General features: G+C 45.3%; 1 protein-coding gene across 3 annotated transcripts in view; it reads right to left on the reverse strand.

The window, feature by feature from the left end:
* Positions 1-26013, reverse strand: part of FRMD4A (FERM domain containing 4A) — a 216649-nt gene that overhangs the window by 36463 nt on the left and 154173 nt on the right. For all 3 annotated transcript variants that reach the window (XM_058532438.1, XM_058532437.1, XM_058532439.1), the window contains 4 exons: positions 25053-25191; positions 18985-19126; positions 4296-4429; positions 271-393 (listed from right to left, as the gene is read on the reverse strand). In XM_058532438.1, coding sequence (XP_058388421.1) covers positions 271-393; positions 4296-4429; positions 18985-19126; positions 25053-25191 — 538 coding nt within the window. The remainder of the gene's footprint in view (positions 1-270; positions 394-4295; positions 4430-18984; positions 19127-25052; positions 25192-26013) is intronic.

Here is a 26013-nt window from a genome sequence, read left to right on the forward strand (position 1 = left end):
CTTGCGAACCAAGCTTACGGCGTTGGACAAACAACTTCCACAGAAATCAAAATGCTACTAATGCAAGCTAGCGAATCCTACCCAGGGAGCCACATCCTGACCACGCAGCTAACTGAACCAAAGTTAAGAGGACAGATCCTGGGAAGGAAAGGGGACATGGCCCTGGGCATTGGGTAGAGGGAAGAAATGGCTATAGGAAACCCGACGCCCTCACATATGGGGGAAATGAGGGTAATGGGAGAGAAGCTAGCAAGAGAAAGAAGGACGCACCTCTCCTTTGGGCAGGACTTTCTGCTCATCCAGTTTGAAGGCCGTCCCAATTCTTCTTCGAACAATGGGTGGTTCCTCTCCTGGATCCAAGGGATATTCCACGGGGAGTTTGCCCGTCAGCTCCTGTGTATGTGCAATAGCATGAGGAGAGGACAGAATCAGGAGGGCACAGGCTTGGTTTCTAGGACACACACGCGTGTGCGCACACATGCACACAATTCAACGCATAGATTCAACGCATAGATTCGAAACAGTCACCTTAAGCCAAATGCCTAAATAAGAGTTCCTGAAATGCAATGTCATTTCTCTAAAAAGGTATGAGAACAGTCCTTTCTCTACAGAACAGAGGCACTTCAAAGTTTTTCCAAAAGTAAATTTCTGTTGGGTAAACAAAATCACCATTGGAGGAGGCAGTGAAGCATTGTTCATTTCTCCTCTTTGACTAAACACTGGGGGGCTGGAACTGGAGAGTTCAGATTTAGGGGGAGAAAACTTGAGTCTCCAGCTGGTTAATAAGTTATCCAGAGAAATTCAAGGATTTCGGCTTTCATCGCAAAAACCGAATTTCATTCAGTTGTTAATTTCCCATGTGTTCCTTGCGTGCCTACTGTGTGCCAGGCGAGATCGCACAGCCAACATGAGATCTCCGGTCTTTCTGGCTCTAAACCCTGTGCTCTGTCACTGCATCAAATATTCCCTCGCAAATATCTAATTTCAAAATGTCTTACAAATGAGTTTTCTTGGAAGAGCGGTATCTATATGGCAAATTCCAGAAAAGTGCACATTACATAAATTAGAAACTGAATATGAGTAACAAATTATTCCACTCAGGCCAGAAGCTCAAGGAACAGGCTGAGCTTGAAAGACATTAAATGTGTACAAATAAGAGTTTCAGTAGAAACTGAAAACATAATCCATATTATTGAAAAGGCTAATTGAAAAGATCTGTTGTGTGTGTATTTTGGGCTCTGGGAATCTAATTGTTGTGAGTATAATGACAGTGAATTTAGCTGAGACACCGCCACAGCGACAAGGATCCTGGCAAACACTGAGGTCTGTGGAATGATTCAGGATTAGAATTCAGCTCTGTGTTAGAGGGTTACATCTGGGCTGAATAAAGATCAAATTTGAGTCAGCAGCTAATCCATGTGGTGGGGCCAAGATATCAGCTGCAAGGACTCACTTCCAGGGACCAGAAAACCCTGGGGGAGCCACTGTGTGCCTCCAATGGCAGAGGTGGCACTTCCAGGCAGAGCCTGCGCTGGGTTTCTAGTCCCAAATCAACGCTGATGCTGCACAGACTCAAGGGGGCTCTGAGGAGGAAGAGCTCGGCTGTCCATCATCCCCACAAAAAGCCTTTGTGCTGGGCAGCCCAGCACAAGTGTCCAACAGGCGGGGAAAGCCCAGATCGCCAGATTCCAGACGCAGGCCGACCTTCTGATAGGAAGAGTGATCTGGCCTTTCCTCCCACTGCTGTGTGGGGGTGTGTGTGTGCATTGGAGTGTGTGTGTGTGACTGGGGTGTGCGTGTATGTGCACTGGGGGGACGTGCATGCATACACGCATGTGTGCATCTGCCCTGCACAAGCACACCCACTCCCCACTCTCCTGAGCCTCTTTCTTTCTGTGTTCAGGCCACTGGGAAACAAGCTCTTGGACTGGCTATTCCCCAGTGTAAGCATTTCGGAGCACAATGGCCAACTATTTGAGTCTGCAATGCTCTGCAATTTTCTTCTCTGTTTTTTTCTTTTTTCATGTGGTTCAAATGTCGCCAAAGTAGTTCTGTGTTTATTCTGCAACATTTTTATCTGCTTCCCTAGAAGTCTGCCTATAAATAACAGAACATACTGAGGATTTTATGTTAGGACTTTCTTTTTTTACCTTGAAACTTATAAAAAGGAGGGGAAAGTTGTTAAAATGGCCACTGATTTATAACTCGCAAGTATCTGTGGTTTTAAAACAAAATATATTAAAAAAAATGAGGTTACTGATTTTCCACCACCCACTTGAAGGCATCTGAGTCAAGGCCTCGATTTAATGTGATTTCACATGTAACCAGAGTCGCACGGGGAAGGGAGATTTAACGAATTGTAGCGGGGGGCTCGGATTGGTTCCTCTTATTTGGGTGATATTCTGCCAAATGCTCCCACTCCACCTCACTCTGGCTGCCCCGCTCCCCAGGGGACAAACAGTGCTTCTGATATTCTGAGCTGAGGGGAGTGGTGGGTGCAATACAGAGAGCAGAACACACTTAGCAAGAAAGTTCCGTCCCTTTACTCCAGATGAGTCAAAAGACTACAGTAGGACCCAGCACAGCAGCCACCTGCCTGCGGCTGGGTTCTTGTGAGGTTGTTTCTTCCACTCAAGTTCTGTTTTCTGCTGTCAACATTCTAAGAAGAGGACCTTAATTTTTCTCATTTTTCTTTTATTTTAAGGGAAACAGGGAGGCCTTTATACTGCATGCTAACCTGGCCCTGACATGCTTCTCCAGTTTTCTGATGCTGATTTCCTGCTGGGTTTAGGGACATTTCCTCTATTTAAAAACAAAAAAGGCTTTACAAATTATTAGACGCTGACATCCAAACCCAATTTTTTTCAATCCTTCCAGCATATTCTTTATAAAAAGGTTGCTAATATTCACAGTATCACAGAGCACATCCCCCAGCCAGGCCCATTGCTTTCCTAAGATTGGCCACAGGTTTGTGCTAATGTGGGTCTGCCTTGAGCTCGCTCCGGTTTAAATCAATCCAGAGCATAATTAGGCCAAGTTGAAATGTCATGTGGTCTCACTCTCTGGCGCCTGAGGCAAGGCATTATTATTTGGGGGAGGGGAGTGCGGCTCTTCGACTTCATTGGGGAACCTCTTTACGCTCCCATTCTGAACTGCTTACCAACAGAGCTCTTTGTAACATTAGATGTTAGGTGGAGAATAATCTCTCTCCAGAAGGCTCCCACCCCATCGTACTAGTGTGCAAGCACATACATGCACAGTAATGTGTGTTGCATTAAAAAAATCAAGTCTTCGAATACACTAACAAGGAGTCGTGGAATAGGGGCTGGCCCAGTGGCGTAGCAGTTAAGTGTGCGCGCTCTGCTGCTGGTGGCCCGGGTTTGGATCCCGGACGCGCACTGACGCACTGCTTGTCAGGCCATGCTGTGGCGGTGTCCCATATGAGTAGAGGAAGATGGGCACGGATGTTAGCTCATGGCCAGTCTTCCTCAGCAAAACGAGGAGGATTAGCATGGATGTTAGCTCAGGGCTGATCTTCCTCAGGAAAAAAAAAAAAAAGGAGGCGTGGAATAAACAGGAGAAGGTAGAAATGGACACTCAAAGAAATACAGATGGTGGCCTGCCACAGCCTCCAAATCCCAATGAAACTGGAGATGAGTGTATACACTCATCCTCAGGCTTGAGGAATCACTGCTTTGCATAAAATTTAAAAATATCACTAGGCTAAGATTTCATTTAAAAAAAAAGAAAGAGTTAAAGAAACACCAGGTCATGAGTTTTAAAGGGGATTATATACCAAGGGAAATCCTGGTTTCCTTGTTGATCCCCAAGGATGCTTCTCAGTACGATTTCCAAAGATAATACATCCTCAGGAAAAACAAAAGCTACCACAATAATAAACTCAGGCACTAAATCTTAGGAAGCGGTGGCAAACCATTATATCCAATCAGGTTATATCATACGAGGAAATGCTTTATAAACTATGGTGTAAATATTGTTATTATTTACAATTGTTATTATGACTGTTACTATTAGTTGTCATTTGACCTCTAGTGGGGTTCCATTTGGGATTTTGCCGGGACCCACTTTAACTGGTATCCTAGTGTTTCCTTAAGGCCCACTACTTCTGTTTCATTATAGGGGTTGCGTGTTTGCAATATGTGTATTTCAGAGCAGGTTTCGCTTCCCTCTCATTCTCTCTTTGTGATCCGCACCCTTGCCTTTTGTAAACACGTGAAGATGGATGTGGACACAGACAACACAGATTTGCACAGGGTGATACAGTAACTGCTTACAGCTTCTCGGAGGCAGAGTTTCTTCAGCTCCTCCAGCCGCTGGCGTAGCGTTTCCTCCAGAGCTTCCTGCCTGGATTTCAAGGCGGCCAGCATGTCTTTCTTGGCAGACTGAGAGCTATCTGATTCCTGAGAACCTGTCAATAAACAGTGGGGTTACTAGGCCAGCTGACGGGGGGACGCACATCTGGACCACTAAGGAGTTTAACCAGAGCCCACCCTGTGGATATGGGATTCACCCCAGGAATCGAGGGAGTGTGAAATGAAACAGGTGTTGCGGAATTCCAAGTGGGAGGAGCGAATTCTCAGCACTTAGCGGAATATACAGCTGGTCGAAAGGACTGGCAGGAAAATTTACACAAGTGAAAAAGAAGTATCTCTTTCTTGATTATCTTAAGATATGTCGCATCCTCGTTTTAATTTCACTAGCAAAGTTTAATAGACTTTATACAATGAAGGGGAAAGTGAAGCTCAAGCCAGTAACTTTAATGTGTAGTTTTAATTTTCTTTTTGCCATTTAAAAATGCTTATTTTTTTGCTTAGTACAAAGATAATGCATGTTTATCGTAAAAAATTTGAAAATGTAGACATGTCTAAAAAAAGTCCATAAAAAAGTCACCCAGAAATAACCACTGTTTTGCATTTTCTTTTGACTTTTACATCTAAGCACATATATTTAAAAAATAAAATTAGATTCTTATTGTATTTTTGTGTCATGAGCAAATTCCCTCCCTAATAAAAGTTATACATATTTTTACATGTAGGGTAGAAATATCTGCGTGATGATTCAAATAGCAGACTGCTAGCTATGAAAGCTTTGTAGAAGACAAACTTTGAACCACACAAAAGGAAAATAAGCTGGAATGCCAAGTGGAGGAATTTAGGTTAGACCAAAAGAATAATTTCTGGGCTGCAACGTTTGGTTTCTGAAATGAGTTTCCTGCAGTGATGCTATTATGCTTTTCTACCTTGATGAGTTAGACGAGGTGCATTGACTCTCTGGAAAAGGAAAAGCTGATTCTGACTTGGCTTCTCATGCCCATGGAGAGCAGAAGCATTAGAAATGGACGGCTGTTATTGGGTGTGCGTTCAGGTGGCTCAGATGATGCCATATGCAACAGCATCTCGAGAACATAGAATTCCTAGGGATAAATCTAACGAAAGGTGTGCAAGATCTCTACAATGAAAATTATAATACTCTGTTGAGAAAAATTAAAGACCTAAAACCATAGAGAGATGTACCAAGGTCATGGATTGGAAGCTTGACGTTGTAAAGTTGTCAGTTCTCCAGGCATTGAACAATAGAATCACTGCAATCCCAATAAAAATTCCAGTGGGATTTTTGGGGGAAGGGGATAGGAACTGTATTTCCATATGGAACATTTTTGAACAATTCAGTGAACGGATGACAGATTTGTGAATAATCCAATTGGAATTCCCAGAGTCTTTACCATTGTTTCTTCAAATGGTAAAGAAGGCATCTCAGAATCACTAGAAAGGACTTCTATGCCTTTGCATTGAAAAGCTCTGCTATGTTCAAATCATCCCCATAAATATACGATTCTACTCTCTTATTTAGTCTCAGAGAAAGAACCCCATATTCCCTCAATTACCATGCACCTAGCTTCTTATAACCGTAAATAATCAAGAATTCATCAATGTCTAAGTACATTTTGACTCTGACTTGGGCTTTTTTCTTTTCCTCCTCCACCCCATTCTAGCCTGAAGTAGAGAATATCAGTGCAGGAATGTACCATCTTTATGCCTCCAGAGTAGCTAATAAATATTAGCTTGAACAAGCAAATAAATTTTGTCAGTCATACACTTGGATGCTAGAATGAAGTTGTATCTCAGCTTGGTAAAGAAATCTAGTACCTGTAAGTCTTTTCTTTATGGCACCTGCCTTCCAAACTTTTAATCATTTTTGTAGCTCTTTTCTGGATTTTGCCATGCTTCAGTCACAGGTTTCCAAATTGAATAGCCAACGCGAACGAAAGCTTGACTCTTACTAAGGCTCCATTACCTCATGGCTCTCAGATACTAAATTCATGTGGTGTCAGATGCATGCAACAGAGCGCTAGACATGACTGCAGGCTCCCCTTTTTGAAATGGTTCAGGTTTTCTACCTCCACAAGTCAATTACCCCATGCTTATCAGTACTAAACCATCTTCAGTTTACATCCATCTAATATAACACAGCTAAATCATTATGAATCTTAATCTGGTTCTCTTAGTCACAGTCACCAATCACATCTGAAGACACAGGAAAATTTAATGAGATACGCTCCATTCTATCATCGAAAGAATTAATAAGAATGTAAAATAATACTCAAGAAAGTCAGACTTTAGATTTAAAAAACAGGCCCCGGGGAAACTTGAGTCCAAGAAGATTAAAGGATTTCTAGTGTAAGTGAAAAATTCATTGTCTTCCCTTTCACCCCTGCCTAACCTCTCAATAGGAAATGATGATTTATTAAGTCAAATCTAAGAATTAACTAAGTTCAAGAATGGCAAAAAATCTCACGCAACATTAAACTCTGGGAGGTAAAGCCCAACATTTTTGGATGAGCTGGTCTCTAGCTGTGGGATTAGTTAAGCTTGGGTGTTGAGTTACATGGCTCATCACTGCTAAATTATTATTATTTATAATAATTAGCCTAAATACCAAACCCACGTAAGACAGGCTGGATGGCTCAGGAGGCCTTCTCTGTATTTGGCAGCACTGGTGCTGGCTGGCTCTGTTTCACATCTTTATTGTGGAAATTGCTTCATGAGGAATATGGTGCTGGGTACCAAGTTAAATCTTGGCAAAGTAACGGAGTTGGCCTGGCCTGAACAGGCAGATTTCCATTTCAGTGGTAACTAGATGGCGAGAAGAGTGGTACAACAGATCTGGGTTTGATGAAGGCTAACGACTCACTAGATGTGTGACCTTGGGCAAGTGCCCTGCCCTCCTTCAATTTGTTGTAAAGACTAAATGAGATAAAGCACATACAGCACTGTGCCTGGAATAGGTGAACCCTCAGTTGAGGGTAGATTTAATACGAGTGAGCGCATGCACACGAGTACACACAGACATACACGCCCTGGTAGAATCAGAGAGAGGAATCATTGAAAATACCTCCTCGCTGTCGCTCAGGGAACTATTGGTCAAAGAAAAGAACCTCGCTATGCAATTCAGCAAATCACCTGGGCTCCAAAGCGCACCTTTAAAATAAGCAATATAGGTCTAGGCAGTGTTTTCAAATTCTGTGTCTTGAGCCCCTGCATTTGCAGATATGCCTTTGGGGCTGCTGTGGATGAGGGTGGGAACGGGGTAAAGGAGATTCCGCAGGTTCCCCGGCCCCCGCCTCAAGCGAGGGCAGCTCCACGTTAACCTGTTTCAGGCATTTGGGTTTTCTTGTCAGATTGCATTTGAAGACAGGTTCCCAGCGCCTTTTTTCTTTCAAGGACACCCACTGTTCTGGAGCAAGGGCTCTGAGTGCTCACAGCTGCTCTGCTTCAGCGCTTGTGGGATGCGAGCCTGTGGGGCTGTTACCTGCAACCAGGTAAGTATGGCAACCACGAGGAGAGGCGGCTGAGTGCCCGGTGATGAGGATGCCCCAGCAACAGTTCCACAGAAGGACGCTTGGGGCATCAGGAGAAGGAGCCCCAAGAGCTCCGTGATGTTGAGGAGGCTTCCCAGGGCTCCACAAATGCCCCCTAGGCATCCCCTGAATGGCACGGTTGACATCTGAAAGGGAGGCGAGCAAGACGCCAGGAATCAGGACACAGAGATTCACCCTTAATTCCCTCAAGTGACAGAATGACTCCAGGAAGAAACCCAATCAGGGAAGAGCCTCAGGGACTCAGTTCAATGGGAGTCTTACAAAGTAAAGGTTGGGGAGCATATCAAAAATGATTCTAGACACAGAAATCATTTCAAAGCAGCACCTAGACTTGATGAATGGCACAGAAGCTCTAACTTCTATAAGTTGCTACGATTTATTCATTTCCGGTTATTTGAACACATATGTGCCTTTGCACATTGAAGACCACTCTAAAGTTCTAAGTTTAGCCTCTTAGAAATTAAAACATGTAAATCTGCTGTCTTTGAGAGGGGCAGTGAAGGACAGGAAAGAGACCTGGATTTCCATCACATATCTGCTATTAAATGGTGTAAGACCCTGGGTTACTAATGTCTCAGAGCCATGACGTCTTCATCTAGAAAATGACCATTAACCAATCTCCAAGATTCCTCCCAACTTGAGGAATCTGTCATTCAATAAACAACTTACTTAGGCAGTTCCCTCTTGCCTGTAGGAGTCATTTTTGCAATTTTTGCAAAAGGAATCTTATAAACAGTGTCATCCTCCCATCTCTTCTCTGTACCATCCCCGCTTCTAGAAAAGACACGCATCCTGCCAACCCTGGTCCTTCTCCCAGTTACTGCGATAGTTTGCCTCGAATTGGAAGGAAATGTCTAACTGTCAACCAGCGCCTGAAGGATTTACCTCTTCGCCTTATCAGCAGACCAAAGTAGATGTTTGTAAACTTGAATGCTAAATAAAAGTTTAATCTGAGCTATCTTTGGGATTAATGAAGTAGGAAGATGGAAGAAGATGAAGAGAGGATGGAACCTCTCTACTAAAGCCAGAAGAGCAAGATTTCAAAACTTATCTTATAAAACAGTAGCCAACTTACTTAGAAAGGCTGTCCATGCATAATAAATCAGTGCAGGAGCCAACAGAAAAACAGAGGTGATTTGAATAGTTTGAAAGATACAAGTAATGCACAAACACCTTTCTGTTGGTCAGAGTTTGAAGCAGCACCCAAGTTTATAGGAAAGAGTGATCTGAATATGGCTTAGAACACATACACTGGTCTTGTCTACAATCTAGTAGTTTAGAGTTAACAGGTCTGGGCTGTGTCCCAGCTCTGTAACTTACCACCTGTGGGGACTTGGCAACATGACATCACCTCTCTAAGGCTCAGTTTCCTCCCCTATAATATGGGAATGAAAACAGGACTTTCTCAAAAGTTGGGAGAATTCAGTGAGATAATGCTTGAAAGATGCTTCGAATAGAGATCAGAACAAAATAAGTGCTACATGAATGTTAGTAGTTTTTGTATTAAATAGTGTTTCCAACCTTTATTAGGAGTTGGCATCCCAATCCTGGGGAGCGTCATAATGTAAAAGAAGAAGAAGAATTAGTGGTTAGGCAAGAAATATGCCACTGAGGCCCTATAAATTCAGGGAAACGGGAGGAGAAGGGACAAGAAGTAGATTTTTACAGAACTCCCGACGGGAGCTTCCCGCATGATCTATTGCATTTAATCCTCACAAAAACAGTGTCCCCGTTTTCAGAGAAGAGATCACTGGGACGGAGGGAGGCAAAGCTGTGATTCCAATTCGGCGGCTCTGTTTCATCCCTTGAATGGAAATGCCATAGGGCATGAACTTTCTGTCTTGGTCGCTGCTGGTTGCCATAGTGAAAACAGTGCGGTGTGCAATCATATCTGCCTTTCATGCCCAGACTCTTTCACAGTACTGCATGGATTAACATGAGGGCAGAAGGAAGGAGGAGGAGGAGCCAAGCGGCTCCTCAGATGTGCCCAGGAAACAACGAGCCCCTGGAGCACCTTCTGGGTGCAAGGTGGGGTGGGGGAGACAGGTAACCGGACCTGAGTCCAGCCCTCAGTGAGCCTCGAGTGTGGCCATAAGAAGCTGCCCACCAGGAGGCGGCAGGAGACAAGCAATGCCCCCTGAATGGGAGAGGTAGAAACCTACAAGGATAATTGGAGAATTAACCTGGAGGGCTGATGATTACCTCTAGTCTGGTCTGAGCAGGGGAAGTACTCCCCCGGCTTCGCTGCCCGGAAAACTGAGCACTGCATTAGTTCTCTGGTAAACCTTCCACCCCAGCTATTGCTCAGCAGCCATCTATTTGAAGGATACTAGGTCGAAAATAGAATCTTTTGCTTTTGGCTATTTTATTATCATGTTTCAATCCAAATCCAAAGGATTTTCTAGAAATGGGTCGACTAATAATCTAGCCATGGGGAGGAGAAAAAGATCTGACCTCAAAGTCGACCATTCCTATTTGAACGTGGCCAGGGAGCGTTTGAGCGTTTGACTCAAGGTCAGAAAGTCACTTTCAGTGGGTATTGGGAAATCTTTTGAGCGAACTCCCAGATACTATGGATGTTATTGGTGGAGATACGGTGAAAACCTGTTCTGCCACCTCTGGAGAATCTGCCTCTATCTCGTTCTCATTTTCCAGCTGGGGAACTCCAGACTTCACCCCGTGGGCAGCCGGTTCCCTGGGGCAGGATGTGGGGGGACACCAGTGTCCAAAAGCAGCAGCTCCCCTCCCAGCGGGCAAACACATGGAAGGATATCCTTGCTCGGCTCTGATGGAGAATGCGCTCCAGTCTCTCCAAAGACCCTAGACTGCTCGGCACCGGATATGAGTACGCATCCTACTGAAGGGAATGTTGTCGGGAACTGTGGCTCATCTGTTTTCGCACAGATGGCAGACTGATGACCAGCTACTGATTTCAGAAGACAGAAAGGGTGCTTTCCTCTCCGAAAGAAGGGGAGAATTAGAAACAAATAGTACCCCAAAGAAGAAAGAAATCTGTTGTCCTAAAACTAAGGGAAGGAAATGACAATCTGTCTGTTTAGGCCTTCAGGAAAAAAAAAATGAAGAAGGCATATTCCCAGCAGATCTGTAAGAGCTATAAGGAAAAATTTTGGCAGACACCCCAGGCATAAATACGAGGGAAAGGTTTGAACTCTTCTTTATGAAGAAGAGAGATTTATTTGCCTTACAAATCCTCAATTATGAATTCCTTACATGAAAGATGTCCTAAGAGACCATGTGAAATAATGCCACATGGCAGATTTCAGGATAAACGTGTGATCTGGAGACCCTCTCAGAGAATTAAATGTGTTTTTTTAACATGAAAACTGCAGGCTTGGAAAACTTTTCATCAGGGTCAGTAATTTTAAAAATAAAATAGTTCACTTAAAAAGAGTAGTGATATGGAAGCTCTTAGAAAAGCAACCACCTTCGGATGGTAGCTAGGAGTCTCTGGAATAGTTTTATGGTGTGGCTAGATGCCATTGCTTGGTGGCACTGTCACCAAAGGGTGAAGAGGACAAATATGATCATAGAGACAGAGAAAGAGGCAACTGAACAGTTGGCTACAAAAAGTTGGCCACAGTTGGCTACCAGCAGCACCATCTGGTAATATATCTAGTTGAAGCTACTGTTCATGAGTAACTCATATGGTTTCCATTTCTTACATTGTGAAACAAAGGGGTTTATCTTTCTGGCTCTAAGATTCTGTATTCTATTGCAATATTGAGAGGGCTGGCATGAATGGGAACAGAGCAATGCCTATGAGGGGTGATGCCGATATTTCTTTTTCAGTGTGTAAAATTTCATCATTGGAAAGTCGTTCATTTAGGTGACACATTGTCATTCTGTCCTGGTTCTCTTCAGCTGGCAAATATTCCTTTACTAGTAACACCAGCAGGCATAAATATATCAGTATAAATGACTTTATTAGTGTTTTGTCCCTAATATGATAGCAGAAGGGACAACCACTCTATCTTCTTCTCAGTTTCGATTCAGGCCTGTTCTGCTCAAACAAGTCCAGAAACATCCATTCCACAGAAAGAGATTTCGCAGTCCCAGTTACACAGTCCAGCATAAACACACCCTGGCAGAACCCAACTCATTTGGCAGAGCCTGTGGGCTCTGCCCATCTGCAGAGCACGGAGGTTATGACCAAAATTAAGGCCTCTAGAATCCTGCTCATCAGTAGATCTAAAAGGGGAGGGGATAGGCAGCTGATAACGGAGAACGTTAAGAGGCTAGAGGAGATAGAGTGAGAGCAAAAAAGAAAGGTTGAAGACAAAAAGAAGAAAAACCAAGCCAAAAAACACTGTGTGATTAATACTAGCATAAGGCAGAGTATTTTGAGCTGAATATAGTCATGACCATAAAACTGGCAGACGCCTATCAGATGACTTCTCTGTACAGAGAGATGGCAGATAGCTGGCATCCTCACTGTCACATTCGTTATAAATAAACTTCCTAACAATGGAAGGAAGCGCTAGCATTCAGGGAATGGGAACGTGTGAAGAGTTGAGTAATGAATGTGGACAGATTCCAGGCAAATCGAGGCCCCATGCTCAGCACAACATGAGCTGTTTTCTCCCAGAACGGAAAGTGTCAGAACTGGGATCTAACAGCAGACTGCAGGTTTTGTGTCATTTTTTTTTTTAAACCAAAAAGTCCATCACCACATTCTTCACAATCCTGATCACAATGAAGATGACTCAATTGCCATCCCATTAATCACACAGCCTAACTCCTATTTATAGACACAACATGTTGTTTTGTTTTGTAGAGAAAGGGTGGCTTATACCCCTATATTTCCATTCAAGAAGCCAACATCAGTCTCATTGTTCCATTTCTTTGAGAAAGGATGCACAGTAACATTTTTTGTTTGGGTGGTTAATGCAACAAGCCACATTGGGCCTGCAGCACACTGAGTACTTCCTAAACGAGCTCGCCATTTTCTTTAACTAGGCTGAGAGCAAAAACATGTCTCCCTTGGCCCTATGCTCCCAGTGACATCAGAATTGTCCTGTGATGGCAAATCCCCGGAACAATGCTCAGGACAGATCCTACACTCTCTCCCACGTTCAGACGTGCTATGAAAAGGCCATGCGTGCTCAGCTATAATGACAAACACAGTTGTTTTCTTTGTTTTGTTATTTCATTTTTTTCCCACTCCAATCTTTGAGATTTCAAAAAAGGGGGTAGGGAAGGGAGGAACACTCTTTGAAGTCCCACAAAAAGGATTTCAGATTTTTTTTGAACTCTGAAAACATCCTAACCAAATGGTTTGAATTCATAGCTATCCTCTCGAACTCTATCTGACTCTCCGAAAATTGGTTACCTGAAGCACCTATGAGCAAAAGCAATGGAGAGAGGCATCTACAGATTTGGAGGAAATATGCAGGCTCTCACAGGGCAGAATGAATACAACGTCCCCTGCTTAACCACTGTAGTGGACAGTCAGCAGGTTTATTGAGAATCCAGCGGTGCCGAGCTTGTGAGGAAGCCAAGATGGGGTCAGCCTTCTGGAGGGCAGGGGGTGGGGCGCTGCCAGCCTGGCTTGAGGGAGCTACGCCCTGAGATGCCTCAACATCCTTCTTCCAGGGAACTCTGAAAGGCCAGGCCATCTCTCAGCAGACGTGTTCTGGGGACAAGGGTACTCAAATCCTTTCAAAGCCTGGCTATTAGAGCCCCTTCACAAATGGATTCAGGATGTGGGCTCCATAACCTTCCTAGGGTCTGAATCCCATCCAGCGCTGTATCAGGAGGTGAGGGCTTGATTCCTTTTATTCCAACACAGGCCCTGAAGCTTGGGCTCAGGTAGTTCAACACCTCTAAGGGTTTCTCTACTAGAATACAGGCCTACAAGTCTCACAAGGGACCACCCTTTAAGAATTTGGGGGTCCTGGCCCCAAGCCTTAATATATCATTTCAACTACCTTTTCTTTTTGAAATGCCAGCCCCCAGCTCAGAGCACTAGTAAGTGTGGAATGCTGACTTCTTTCATAGATATCAATGACTTTCTTCACTTCTGTAGCATCTGAGACCTCAGACACCAAGTACTGGACATCAGTAATTTTACAGGTAATTATGTGCCCTTAGTTAAAGAGAAAAATCACCTTCAAAGTTACTAATAGCTTGGAAATATTTCATCTCTGTTTAACATCAATAAACACTACACAAACTCTTTGAGGAGAGGGGCTATAACTTTTAAATGCTGTGTATAGACCTTAGCCAAGTTTGGGAGCTAGAAAAAATGCTCATACTGTAGAAATAATTACAGTGCTGTTACATGGCTCAGTTACACCACAACTTGGGTATAGAACACAGCGGAAGGATGAATCAAAGATAACAAGGATAGACATGATTTGCAGTAGGAGCCAGGTCTGACAAGATTAACCTCCAAAGGTCTGTATGACAAAAGTGATACAGTGCAATTTGAGGGAATGTGTTGTGGCAGGTATACGAGAGTTCTTAGCAAGGCCCAAGATACCATACACTCTGGGAGCACAGAAGGTTCTTAAAATGCAGCACATGCAGATTCTCACCAGTATTCTCCAAAATTTAATTTCAATAATTATGTATCATTGACATCGGTCTTGGCAATGATTCTTTAGATTTGACACCAAAAGCAAAGGCAATAAAAGTAAAAATAAACAAGTGAGACTACAGCAAACTAAAAAGCTTTGGCACAGCAAAGGAAATCACCAATGAAATGAAAAGGCAACCTACTGAATGGGAGAAAACATTTGCAACTCATATATCTGATAAGGGGCTAATATCCAAAATATATAAAGACCTCACACAACTTAATAGCAAAAAAGCAAACAATTGATTAAAACATGGGCAGAGGATCTGAACAGACATTTTTCCAAAGAAGACATACAGACGGACAACAGGTCCATGAAAAGATGCTCAACTTCACTAATCATCAGGGAAATGCAAATCAAAACCACAATGAGATATCACCTCATACCTGTTGGAATGGCTACCATCAAGAAGACAAGAAATAGCAAGTGTTGGCAAGGATGTGGGGAAAAGGTCACCCTTGTGCACTGTTGGTGGGAATGTAAACTGGTGCAGCCACTAAGGAAAACAGTATGGAGGTTCCTCAAAAGATTAAAGATAGAACTACCATAGGATCCAGCTATTCCACTGCTGGATATTTATCTGAAGAAAACGAAAAGACTAACTCGAAAAGATATATTTACCCCTATGTTCACTGCAGCATTATTTATAATAGCCAAGACATGGAAACAACTGAAGTGTCCATCAAAGGATGAATGGATAAAGAAGATGTGATATATATACATATATATATACAATGGAATATTATTCAGCCATGAAAAGAATGAAATCTTGCCATTTGTGATAACATAGATGAACCTGAAGGGCATTGTGCTAAGTGAAATAAGTCAGACAGAAAAAAATACCTCATGATCTCTCTTATAGATGGAATCTAAAAGAAAAAACCAAGCTCATAGATACAGACAACAAATTGGTAGTTGCCAGAGGTGGGGGGTGCAGGTGGGCAAAATGGGTGAGGCAGGTCAAAAGGTAAAAATTTCCATTTATAAAATAAGTAAGTCACGAGGATGTAACGTAAGGAAAAAAATTTTTTTAAATCGTGCCAGGCACTGGGCTAGAGGTTAAAAAAAAAAAAAAAAAAGCATTTTCAAATGATGATTAGTTTCTCAAAATGTTTTTAAGGACTATTTACTAGACACCATCTTTTTCTTTAGGCACTTAGGTGAAGCAGAGAAAACAACTGACCAAATAGGGTCCTGGGTTATCTGTATCACATGTTCTCAATGAAAGGTAGACTAGAGGGTCTGGCAAGTGTAATAAAAGAGAGTTTAAAGTCGGGGCTTTCCTGGCAGAGCACTGCCCTTTCCGTCTGTGGAAGCACATTATTAAAAGGCACTCTCAACAAGCAGGGAGGCAAGAGGACTGAAGAACAGAAAGAACAGGGTGGGAGACTAGCCTAGATTTCCACATTAGGGGCAATGGGAAACTGGTCCCTTCTAGGTGGTACTGCCAAGAGCTTGCCTCAGGTGAAGGCGTCTCCTCCCACAGAAGAAAGAGAGGCAGCCATCAGCAGCCCCAGTGGGAGTGATGACCAGATCGTGGGTCCTAGAAATTCCCTTTGCTGACTAATGGAAGTTTCCTGTTCATGGTCTCTCCCTCCACTACCCCGCTGTCTTTCCCAAGTCATGGGAGGGAGGTCTCCCCAGGGAGCTCCAGCCTTAGCATTCAAGGACCGTTCTTCAGCTCTAACTTGCAGAGCTGGGCAGAGTCTGATATGCTCCCTGGCCTGGTCCTGGGGCATAGCTTGTCCTCTGCCCAGCTCTCCTCTTGCTTAGCTGTGCAGCAGAGTGTGGGCTGGGAAAGGGCTGAGCGAATACCCACAAATGGAGCCACGAAACTGGGGAGGGCAGGGGGCCTTAGCTGCCTCTGTCAATGCCCAAACAGCTTAGCCTGGGGCCACTAAGTTATCAAAGGTGAAAACTGCTTTAATATCTTGGGATAAAGATGCTTATATTACAATATTATTATATTATATCAAGCTGACAGCACTAACAGAGATAAATTGCCTTCTGGTGTTCAAAATGGCTGGCTCTCATTTCTGACGGTTGAGGGATGTCAGCTCCCTGTCAGGAGGTTTGGGGCTCCTGTTCACAACCTCATTTGTAGCTGCTGTTAGATTATTGCCTTGGTACCCCTGGAGGCTGCTGGAGATGAGGGGCCCGAGCAGATGGACTAGGACACAGGTTTAAAAGTGGGGATACCTGGGTTCTGTGGTCCTGAGCAACAGAGCCACCTCAGGCTTTTCTCTCTGCTTCGGCAAGGAGAGTGGTTCTCAGGGTGTGGTCCCCAGACCAGCAGCAGCAGCAGCAGCAGCATCACTTGGGAACTTGTCAGAAATGCCAATTCTCAGGTTCCTCCTAGACCTACAGAATCAGACACTCTAGGCCTGAGCTCAGCTACCCGCGTCTGAACGTGCTCTCCAAGTGGTCCTGATGCGCACGGAGGTTTGAGAAGCCCTGAGCTGGACGACTCCATTCTCCTTCTGGGTATAACCATGTCACATTCAGAAAGTACCCAGACTTCCAAACGGCTATGAAATCACAGCAGGGATGCCCCCCCTCACTGAGGCTGAAGGGTGAATTGGGCTCACCTGTGGCTGGATAAGGAGGAGGATGCGCGGATAAATCCCGGATCAAATCTGAGACCCTGCGTTCTAACAGGGGTTGGGGTGTCTAGAGAGGGTTGGCTCTGCCCTTTGCCATTCAGCAGGGGATTGCGAGTGGCTGTCATTCGAGGCAGAGGTCTTGGGCTTTGAATGGCATTCTCTCTGACGCAAGAAGACAACATTCTCTACAGTTCACTATAAACACCTAAACCTCAGAAATAACAATCATTTGACCCATTGTATTGATGAAAAATTTTGAAGACTCCGAGGCAGGGAGGGGTTTATGATGAACCCTATGTGATCTGGCAGAATAGGATCTAGTTTTGTGGGGCCTGAAGCTGATATAATTTTGGTGGCTGTACTTAAGAAAAAGAATGCAAAATATATTATGTTCACAGATTTTTTTTGTGTGTGTGAGGAAGATCAGCCCTGAGCTAACATCCGTGCTAATCCTCCTCTTTTTGCTGAGGAAGACAGGCTCTGAGCTAACATCTATTGCCAGTCCTCCTCCTTTTTTTTTCCCCCAAAGCCCCAGTAGATAGTTGTATGTCATAGTTGCACATCCTTCTAGTTGCTGTATGCGGGACGCAGCCTCAGCATGTCCGGAGAAGCGGTGCATCGGTGCGCACCCGGGATCCAAACCCGGGCCGCCAGCAGCGGAGCGCACGCACTTAACCACTAAGCCACGGGGCCGGCCCCTATGTTCGCAGATTTTACAAAAACAAAGGGCCATGTGAGCACATGGCCAGGGCCCTCCCAGGACCTCAGAAAGGCCCGTCCAACGAGGGGCCCTGAGCCATTAGTCCCCACCAGTAAATCTGCCTCCGGGTCCCGGAAGGGCACACATCCTCTCCCTCATCCTTTAGGTCTAAACTTTTTCCTGGCTCTGACTGGACTCCACCAGCCCAGAAGGTAACCAGCTTCTCATCCTCTCCTGCCTCTTTTCCTTTTTTATTTCATTTTGTTATCGTCTATAGTCACTAGACATAGTTAGAGAAAAGACTCTGGAAGATGAGGTAGGGCAAAGACATGGCTCAGAGGCAAGGGGACCGTCCCCAAGAACGATCAGGCTTTGACCTGTGGCCCGGGGAGTGACCTGCATTAGTTATACTTTTCCATTTCCAAACCATTATTGCTCCCTCCCTCTCCCTGCCTTCCTCAAACCTGCTCCTCTTCCTGTCACTCCAGCGAATGGCACCCCTACTCCTGAAGTCAGCCCGATCTGATCTGACCCCTCAGAGCTTTTCCATCCCTCTCAACACCTAATGACAAAATGACCTTCCCGGGGCCCGCAGAAACAGATGGCCGAATCAGATCCTTTGACTCTCGGTTTCCAATGGCGCTTAATCGCTACACCACACTCTGTGGTGGCAAGTCTCTCCTTTCCCAATGCTCAAGAGTGTCCTGGACTCTTTAAAGTCTCGAGACGTTCACTGGGGAATAGAACGTGGTGTCGCTCAGCACAACGACCCTGAGCTGCCGCCCTTCCTCGGTATAAGTCTCCTTTAAGGACACACAAGTGAGCCCCACCTTCTGTCCTTGGAGCTGACATTCTTGACAGTCAGCCACGGGCCTTCAGAAGGCTCTGGAGGGTGCCTGAGGAGACTTCTGTGACCAGCAGTCCTTCCCACACTGCCTGCTTCTACTCTCTTTTTATTTTTTTCCCACCCTTTGATACTTTTGGCAGTTTTCTCAGATTCTGATTTGGCTCAAAACCTTGGCCTCGAAACCAGAGCCAGCCCCCGGCGAGCCTGCCAAGCTGCCTCCTCGGCCGCTGCTGTCCCCGCCTTCCCGGGAGCCACTCTGGGTGGAAGCCACGCTTTGGCAAGAGCTGCTTCCACGTTCTCTGGAAGGCACCTCCCGAACCACAGGCGGCGCGTACCTGACGACAGGAGACTCCCACTGCTGCCGCTGATGATCTTGCCCTTGCTGCCCATGTTGGCCAGCTTTGAGGTCTTCAGCGTCCCAGTCTCCGTCAGGTCGATGGCGATCTCGCTCAGACTTCGTGCCGCATGGATTTTAGACTAGAGTGAGAAAGACAACCAGGTTACTTCTGAGAGATGACAGAAATCACTCGCCTGCTGGCGGTCCTAAAGCTCAGCAAACTGACTCACCTCCCGACAGGCAGTGTTTTTATACTTGCATCCTGTGGTCCCATCACTAGCACCGAAGCTCTCTGCAGGAGCAGATATGGCTCAGGAGCTGACACAGTGATGAACTGTCTAAGCCTATTATTCCCCAGGCTTAAAAGCACTGACTTGGGGGGCTGGCCCCGTGGCCTAGTGGTTAAGTTGGCATGCTCTGCTTCCGTGGCCTGGGTTTGCGGGTTCAGATCCCCGGCATGGACCTACTCCACTCATCAGCCATGCTGTGGCGGCGACCCACATATAAAGTAGAGGAAGACTGGCACAGATGTTAGCTCAGGGCTAATCTTTCTCAGCAAAAAAAAAAAAGCCCAGACTTTGGTGTCAGAGAGACCTCCCCTCCCCTCCTCCTCTCTGCCTGGTGCATAGCTCTCAATAAACAGTAGTGCTTGTAATTATCTTGTGCTTAAAGAAGGAGAAGAAAAATAATTTTCAGCTTTGTCAATGACATAAGAGATATCGGAAACAAATTCATGAAGTTCCAATAAATTCTGAGGTGATTTAAACGTCTTAAATTGTCAGCCATGTGGCCATGGAAAGTTCAGAGGATTGAGAAGTGACAGCACTCTAGACGTGCAAGCATAGTGTGTGTGTGTGTGTGTGTGTGTGTGTCTGTGTAAAAGCCTCTGAGGGGCCGGCCCGGTGGCGCAGTGGTTAAGTTCACGTGCTCTGCTTCAATGGTCCAGGGATCGCAGGTTCGGATCCCGGATGCAGACCTACACACTGCTCATCGAGCCATGCTGTGGCGGCATCTCATATACAAAATAGAGGAAGATGGGCACAGATGTTAGCTCAGAGCTGATCTTCCTCAGCAAAAAGAGGAGGATTGGCAATGGATGTTAGCTCAGGGTCAGTCTTCCTCACAAAAAATTTAAAAACAAATAAAAGCCTCTGAACAACTGCTCCTTTGCACACTCAGGTCCTGGCGATCAGCACCTGACACTGTGCTCTGTTTCTATTTTGATACCAAAATGTGCGAGCCGAAGTCTTCAGATGGTAGTTACAACTCCGTTCTGCTTCTTCTGCATATTAATTGGCCTAATTTGGCTCACAGTAACAGCAGGCTGGAATAATTAGAAAAGGAGTCTGCATTCACAATTACATCCCTAAAAGTAACCGTTTGTAGTAAAGCTGCTTTAGTTTCCGTCTTTGTAAGTGAAAACGGGTCTGTGTTTCTCACACGTGTGTTTGACATTTACTTTCTTTCTTCTTCAGGAAATCAATTTTTGTCACAGCGCTTAAGGCAACAGGCTTTACCTGTACGCGACCTTTATGAAAACAACCGTAAATGCTGGTGTAACCCAGTCGTGTGCTAATCTTTCCGCAGCCGTTGGCTGTAGCACGCACAGGGATAGAACGAGGTGGGGGCCACCACTGAGGTTTTCAGTCATGTGCCTTCACACCGTGCCTGTGTGAGGCCAAGTCTGTCCCCACACAGGAGAAAGCTGGCAGAGGGTAGACCACTGACCTGCTCCCCCTTAGTTACATTCTGTGCCCAGGTGCCCTCAGCACCTGGCTGTCTGAACCCTGTGGCTCTGCCCTTCCTCTGGCCTCCATGTTGATGGTGACACTAGTGAATGACAGTGACTTCCCATTGCTGAGCACTTCCCTCATGTTAACAAGATGAAAGTCTGAGCCACAGAGGGAATGCTGACTTTTTGTTCGTTTTGTTGAACCTTCTTCCTCCTCACCCTCTATACTATAAATCCCATTGGCCCTTTCTTTCTGACCTCAACTTCTGTCCCTGCATTCAGAACCAGGTCGCCTTCCTCAGGTTAGGGCTTCCTTGTTCATAAAACAACCCGCTGCCAGGCCCTGGCGGGGTTCTGGCTCGCAGCAGAAAGCAGGAAGTGCCTTTGATTTCATCTTGACACAGCAGATCAACAGCACCCATCTGGTGGAGCTCTCTCTCGGTGCAAACATAGGAAGCACAACCCATTACTTCCTTTCTGTCAGCACTACTCTCACCAAGGCCCACACTTTAATAAAAAGGAGCCCACGCTTGCAGTTATGTCATAATAACTCATGAAGACAAGAGACCAATTCAGCATGGTGGTGCAGGGCCCAGGCTCTGAAGACAGAAAGATCCGGGTTGGAATCTTGGCTCTTCCCACTTAATCACTATTTGCCCTTGATCCTCAGCCTCGCTGATCCTCAGACCCCCGTTTGTAAAACAGGGATCTTAAAATCTACGTCACAGAGTTGTGATAAAGACTAAATTAGATAACGTACGTAAAGGCCATTGGAATTGGAATAGAAAAAGGATATAAATGAGGGCCCGGCAGTAATTTGCTAAATGAGGGTAGGTTGATGACTCAACCTGATATTTTGGGGACCTCATTAATCACATGGAAGACCTGTCCCCTACACACCACTTCCACTTCTGCCGCACATCACTCTCAGAGGCAGAAAACAAAGTGTGGAACAGATATCCATCCCAAGGGAGACTCGATTCTTAGAAGTTTTAGGAAATTACTGGCTTCTTTCTAGAATGGGAATATCACAATGACTGAACGGACCCAGTGGAGAGAGCTCTAAGAGGAAATGAGTAATGACGGGGAGATTCTCTCCTTGGGCCAACTCGAAGGAGCCTCCAAAATTCTGAACATTTTGCTCCAAGGGTCTTGCCATACCAAATTTTATCACTGATATTCCGTGAGCAAGGTTTAATTGTCCCCTACCGTGCTTTGACTGCATGATGGAATGAAGAACAGAATGAATAACAGCAGACTGGATCAAGAAAAAAAAAAAGATTAAGAAGAAGGAAGGATGTTTGGACTGGAGGCCAACTGGATTAGTCCTCACTCTGAGTTCAGAGGAGAAGTGTCTAATGTTTATTCTAAATAATTTGAGCTTTCAAATATTTTCCTCAATGTCTACAAGACGTTCCTTGGCTCTGGGCTACAAAGGCTGCCGGGATCCAGCTGACAACAATTCTGATCTTTGGGGTCAGCATAAATAAGTTACCAATTGGAACTGGTGCCTGCACAGCCTCTCCTTCTGAATGAGCCACAGGAAACCAACCAACATGGCCTCTTTCTGCTCTGTCTTTGGTGTCTTTGGTGAAGAAAGGAGTGCGTGTGTGTCAGAGGGAGAGAGAGATACAATGACCCTGAAAGAAGAAAGTAACTGAGTGCCGGGGAAACACATGAGACTTCTTGGCTGCCCACCTCTGCTGACTCAGACCACTAGACCGCACTTATTTCTGGGGTTGATAAACATCACTTGGGAGGCCTGGGCTTCGCTGAAGCACTTCAGAGAAAGGAATGGTTGGCACAGCCTGATACAGTAGAGTGTGAAGCAACGGCCGGCATGCCAGCCAACGCTGGCTGTTCAGAAATATTTGGAAGCTCTTCGTCGCAGGCCTGTTAGCCATCACTCACGCAGAGGCCATTCTGTGCACTGGAGAGAGATCACCTCACTGTTGTATAAACAACGACATTCCAAAACCAAACGTGTTGTCACGTAATTCCTAAGGCGAATGTTATCATCTCTGACTTAATTTGGGGAACTTTTAGAAAATTTAAACTACACAAGTGTCGGCTAGGGAACAGTATGTTGGATTAATAATGATAATGATGGAAGATAGCCCATATCTCCTAAAGCAGTTTCACAAACATTGTGTCATTAGACCAATCAATGATTTCGGTCAGGGATTTCCTTTCTTGTTCTCTAACTGGGGAAAGCAAAGCACCAGCCACGAAGGACTTGCCCAGGGTCACAGAACTGGAAAACAGAGTCCATGGACTTCACATGTGGGAACCTATTCCTCACCTATCGCTGTAGGTCGAGGACTTGGTTCCTACAAGAAATGTGAGGGCTCTGGAGCACCTGTGAGCATTCAGAGCTCCTGGTCCCGGGAGCACGTGCACTTCCTTCAGTCCCCCAGGGGTTACTGAGGATGGCTGAAATATCCCCATTGCTATGGCATTTGGTTTGGCCCCCTAAAAGACACTTCTTGTTAATAAGTGATCCTTGATAATTACTTGTTGCATCAGTGGCCTGACCTGTAAGCCTGGTGAATAAGGCTTCTCCAACTGCAAACAAAGACCATCTTCAAGAATGGGGATGAAAAGACCCAAGAACAGGCCTCCTGAGTTACCCACTCTCTATGCAAAAAACCAGCATAGGGGAGAGGACCTCAAACAGCCAATGTACTATCCTTAGGGTGAAACACGCTTTTTCTTTTCCCCTTTCAAAACTGTGGTATCGGTGTGTGGGGGGTCTGCCCACAGTGAATTGGCAGTGGGGTTCAGGAGGGTTGCCAAACTGTTTACCCCTCACCACCTATCACCAGAACAATAGAGAGGGTGGAATCCATGTTCCAAGGCTTTGACCTCCAATTCTTGCCCCTGGAGGGGAAATGCTGACACCCACCCACTGTCTCAATCTAAAGCATGAGTCAACACACACTGGCCCAGTTTCTTTTGATCTAATCTGGCCTCAAATTCCTGTGCCAATGCCCATCATCACCAGGAGAGCTGCAGAATACTCTCATTCTTCCTAATCACAAAAATATTCTACCCTGTGCCCATTCACCACAGAAAATGACCAAAAATGGGGTCAGAAAGAATTAGTAGAGGAAAAAATGCATTACGAGGGAGAAAGTGACTGCCACATGGGAAAGGCCCTGATTTGAAACTGAATTACGACTTGAGGGATTGTTTCCTTTCTTCCTATCTTCTTGCTGTCTTTGTCTTACCTCCCACTGGACCCCAGCTCTCTCCCTCACGCCTCTCCCCAAGCCAGGGAAAGAAGAACTTCACCCAGAAGGAAAACAAGGCAAAAGAGGAAGCCGCAAGAACCCCAGAGGGCAGTGATCCAATGAATCTTGACCCCCGTGAGCCCAAGGTCCTGCCACCTCCTCCCTCTTGAGAACTCACACAATGGGGCAAACCTCCCATGGGTGGTGGTTCCCACCAGGCCAGCGGCCAAGGTCGGTCTCACTCAGTAGCTCTGCATTCCACCCCCCAAGCCAGCAGGATCCTGAGAAAGGTGCAGGGCCCATCTTGATATGGCTCTTCACCTGAGGCGTAATGAATGGGAGTGGCCTGTGGGGGGAAGACATGGGGAGCACAGCAGACAAGGCTGGAGGAAGAGGGGGCAGGGTGTTGATACAAGCTGTGTGTGAACCAAGGAGACGTCATTCTCCCACCCACCAGAAAAGGCACCGTGCATCTGGATGGGGGCTGGGTCAACTCCCCGCTAGAAGATGACTGTTTACCAAGGCCCAAGGCTCCAGGAAACCTTAGGGAAACAGGGTTGTTGGCTTTTTTTTTTTTTCCATGTTTCCAGTTTTGCCTTTTAAAAAAAATGGAGTTGGTAGTTGGAAAAGCCTGGAGGGTTTTCACAGCAATTATCCTAGGTGGTATCTATTAGTTGAGAACGGTTACTTTTTTTCCCCTCAAAAAGAAAACAATATGCCACTGTTTGAACACCAAAAGGGCTTGACTGCTTGCTCCCAGGAGAGGTTCCTGAGGTTCAAAACTATGGTCGGAATTCCTCAAGAGGGCCCTACCTGGCTGCAGGGAAAGGCTTGAGTGGCTCTGACTGTGGTTGGACCAGAGCCCCTTGGCCAAGGTGCAATCAATGTGCCCTCTTGAAGAACTCCTCTCATTCCTCCCTCTTACAGCCCTAAAAGGCAAGCGTGTACCTGTGCACATCTCAGGGCAAGGGTGCAGGGCCTCCCCACCCATCCAGTTCCCAATCCCTAAACTACAAGATCCAGACAGCCCTCGTCTGCCCTCAGGCTTGGTGACAGGTCTGTTACAGCAGAGTCCCTCCCAATCTCAGGAAAGGGACTTACCTTACTCTGCTTTCTGTCCAGATAGAACTGGTGTTGGCTAATTGCCATAGCCCAAATGGACTTGATTAATGCTGGACACGCGTACCACGTGTGCACCGCAATGCCGCTGTGTCCGAACGTCCTCCTTGTCACTGAAGCCCTGGGAAAGCAAGAGGCAGGAGGTTCAACCATGTTTATAATGAGGGAATCCACTGATGAGCAACACCTTTTATTGAGAACCCAGTGGTCCTAAAAGTCCTGGCAGAAAGGTGACAGATGAGTGCTGACACACACATACACGCGTGAGTACGTGCTTAGGGAAACTGGTTGGCAAAGGCTCTCCTTTTATTTTATTTTTTTAATAAAAATTGCATCTATTTAAGGTGTACAACATGATGATTTGATATACATATACATAGTGAAATGATTACTACAGTCAAGCTAATGAACATATCCTCTCCCCACATAGTTACCATCTTTTATGTGATGAGAACACCTGAAATCTGTTCTCTTAGCCAATTTGCAATATTGGATACAGCATTATTAACTACAGTCACCATGCTGTCCATTAGATCTCTAGACTTATTCATCCTTCATAACTGTAGCTTAGTACCTTTAACCAACATCTCCCCATTTCCCCCACCTCCTCTCCTGGTTTTGATCTATTCTATTCTATTCTATTCTATTCTCTGCTTCTACATGTTTGAGTTTTACAGATTCCACATATAAGTAAGATGATACAGGTTTTTTTGAGTGTGTCTGGTTTATGTCATGTAGCATGATATCCTCCAGGTTCATCCATGTTGTTGCAACTGGCAGGATCTCCTTCTTTTCTAAGGCTGAATAATATTCCATTGTATAAATACACTACAATTCCTTTATCCATTCATTTGTTAACAGAACAGCAAGGTTGTTTCCATATCTTGGCTATTGTGAATAATGCTAATCTTTTGAGTTACTGGCTTCTTAGGGTTCAGGATTT

This window comes from Diceros bicornis, chromosome 36, assembly GCF_020826845.1.
Source record: "Diceros bicornis minor isolate mBicDic1 chromosome 36, mDicBic1.mat.cur, whole genome shotgun sequence".
NCBI classification, from domain to species: domain Eukaryota; kingdom Metazoa; phylum Chordata; class Mammalia; order Perissodactyla; family Rhinocerotidae; genus Diceros; species Diceros bicornis.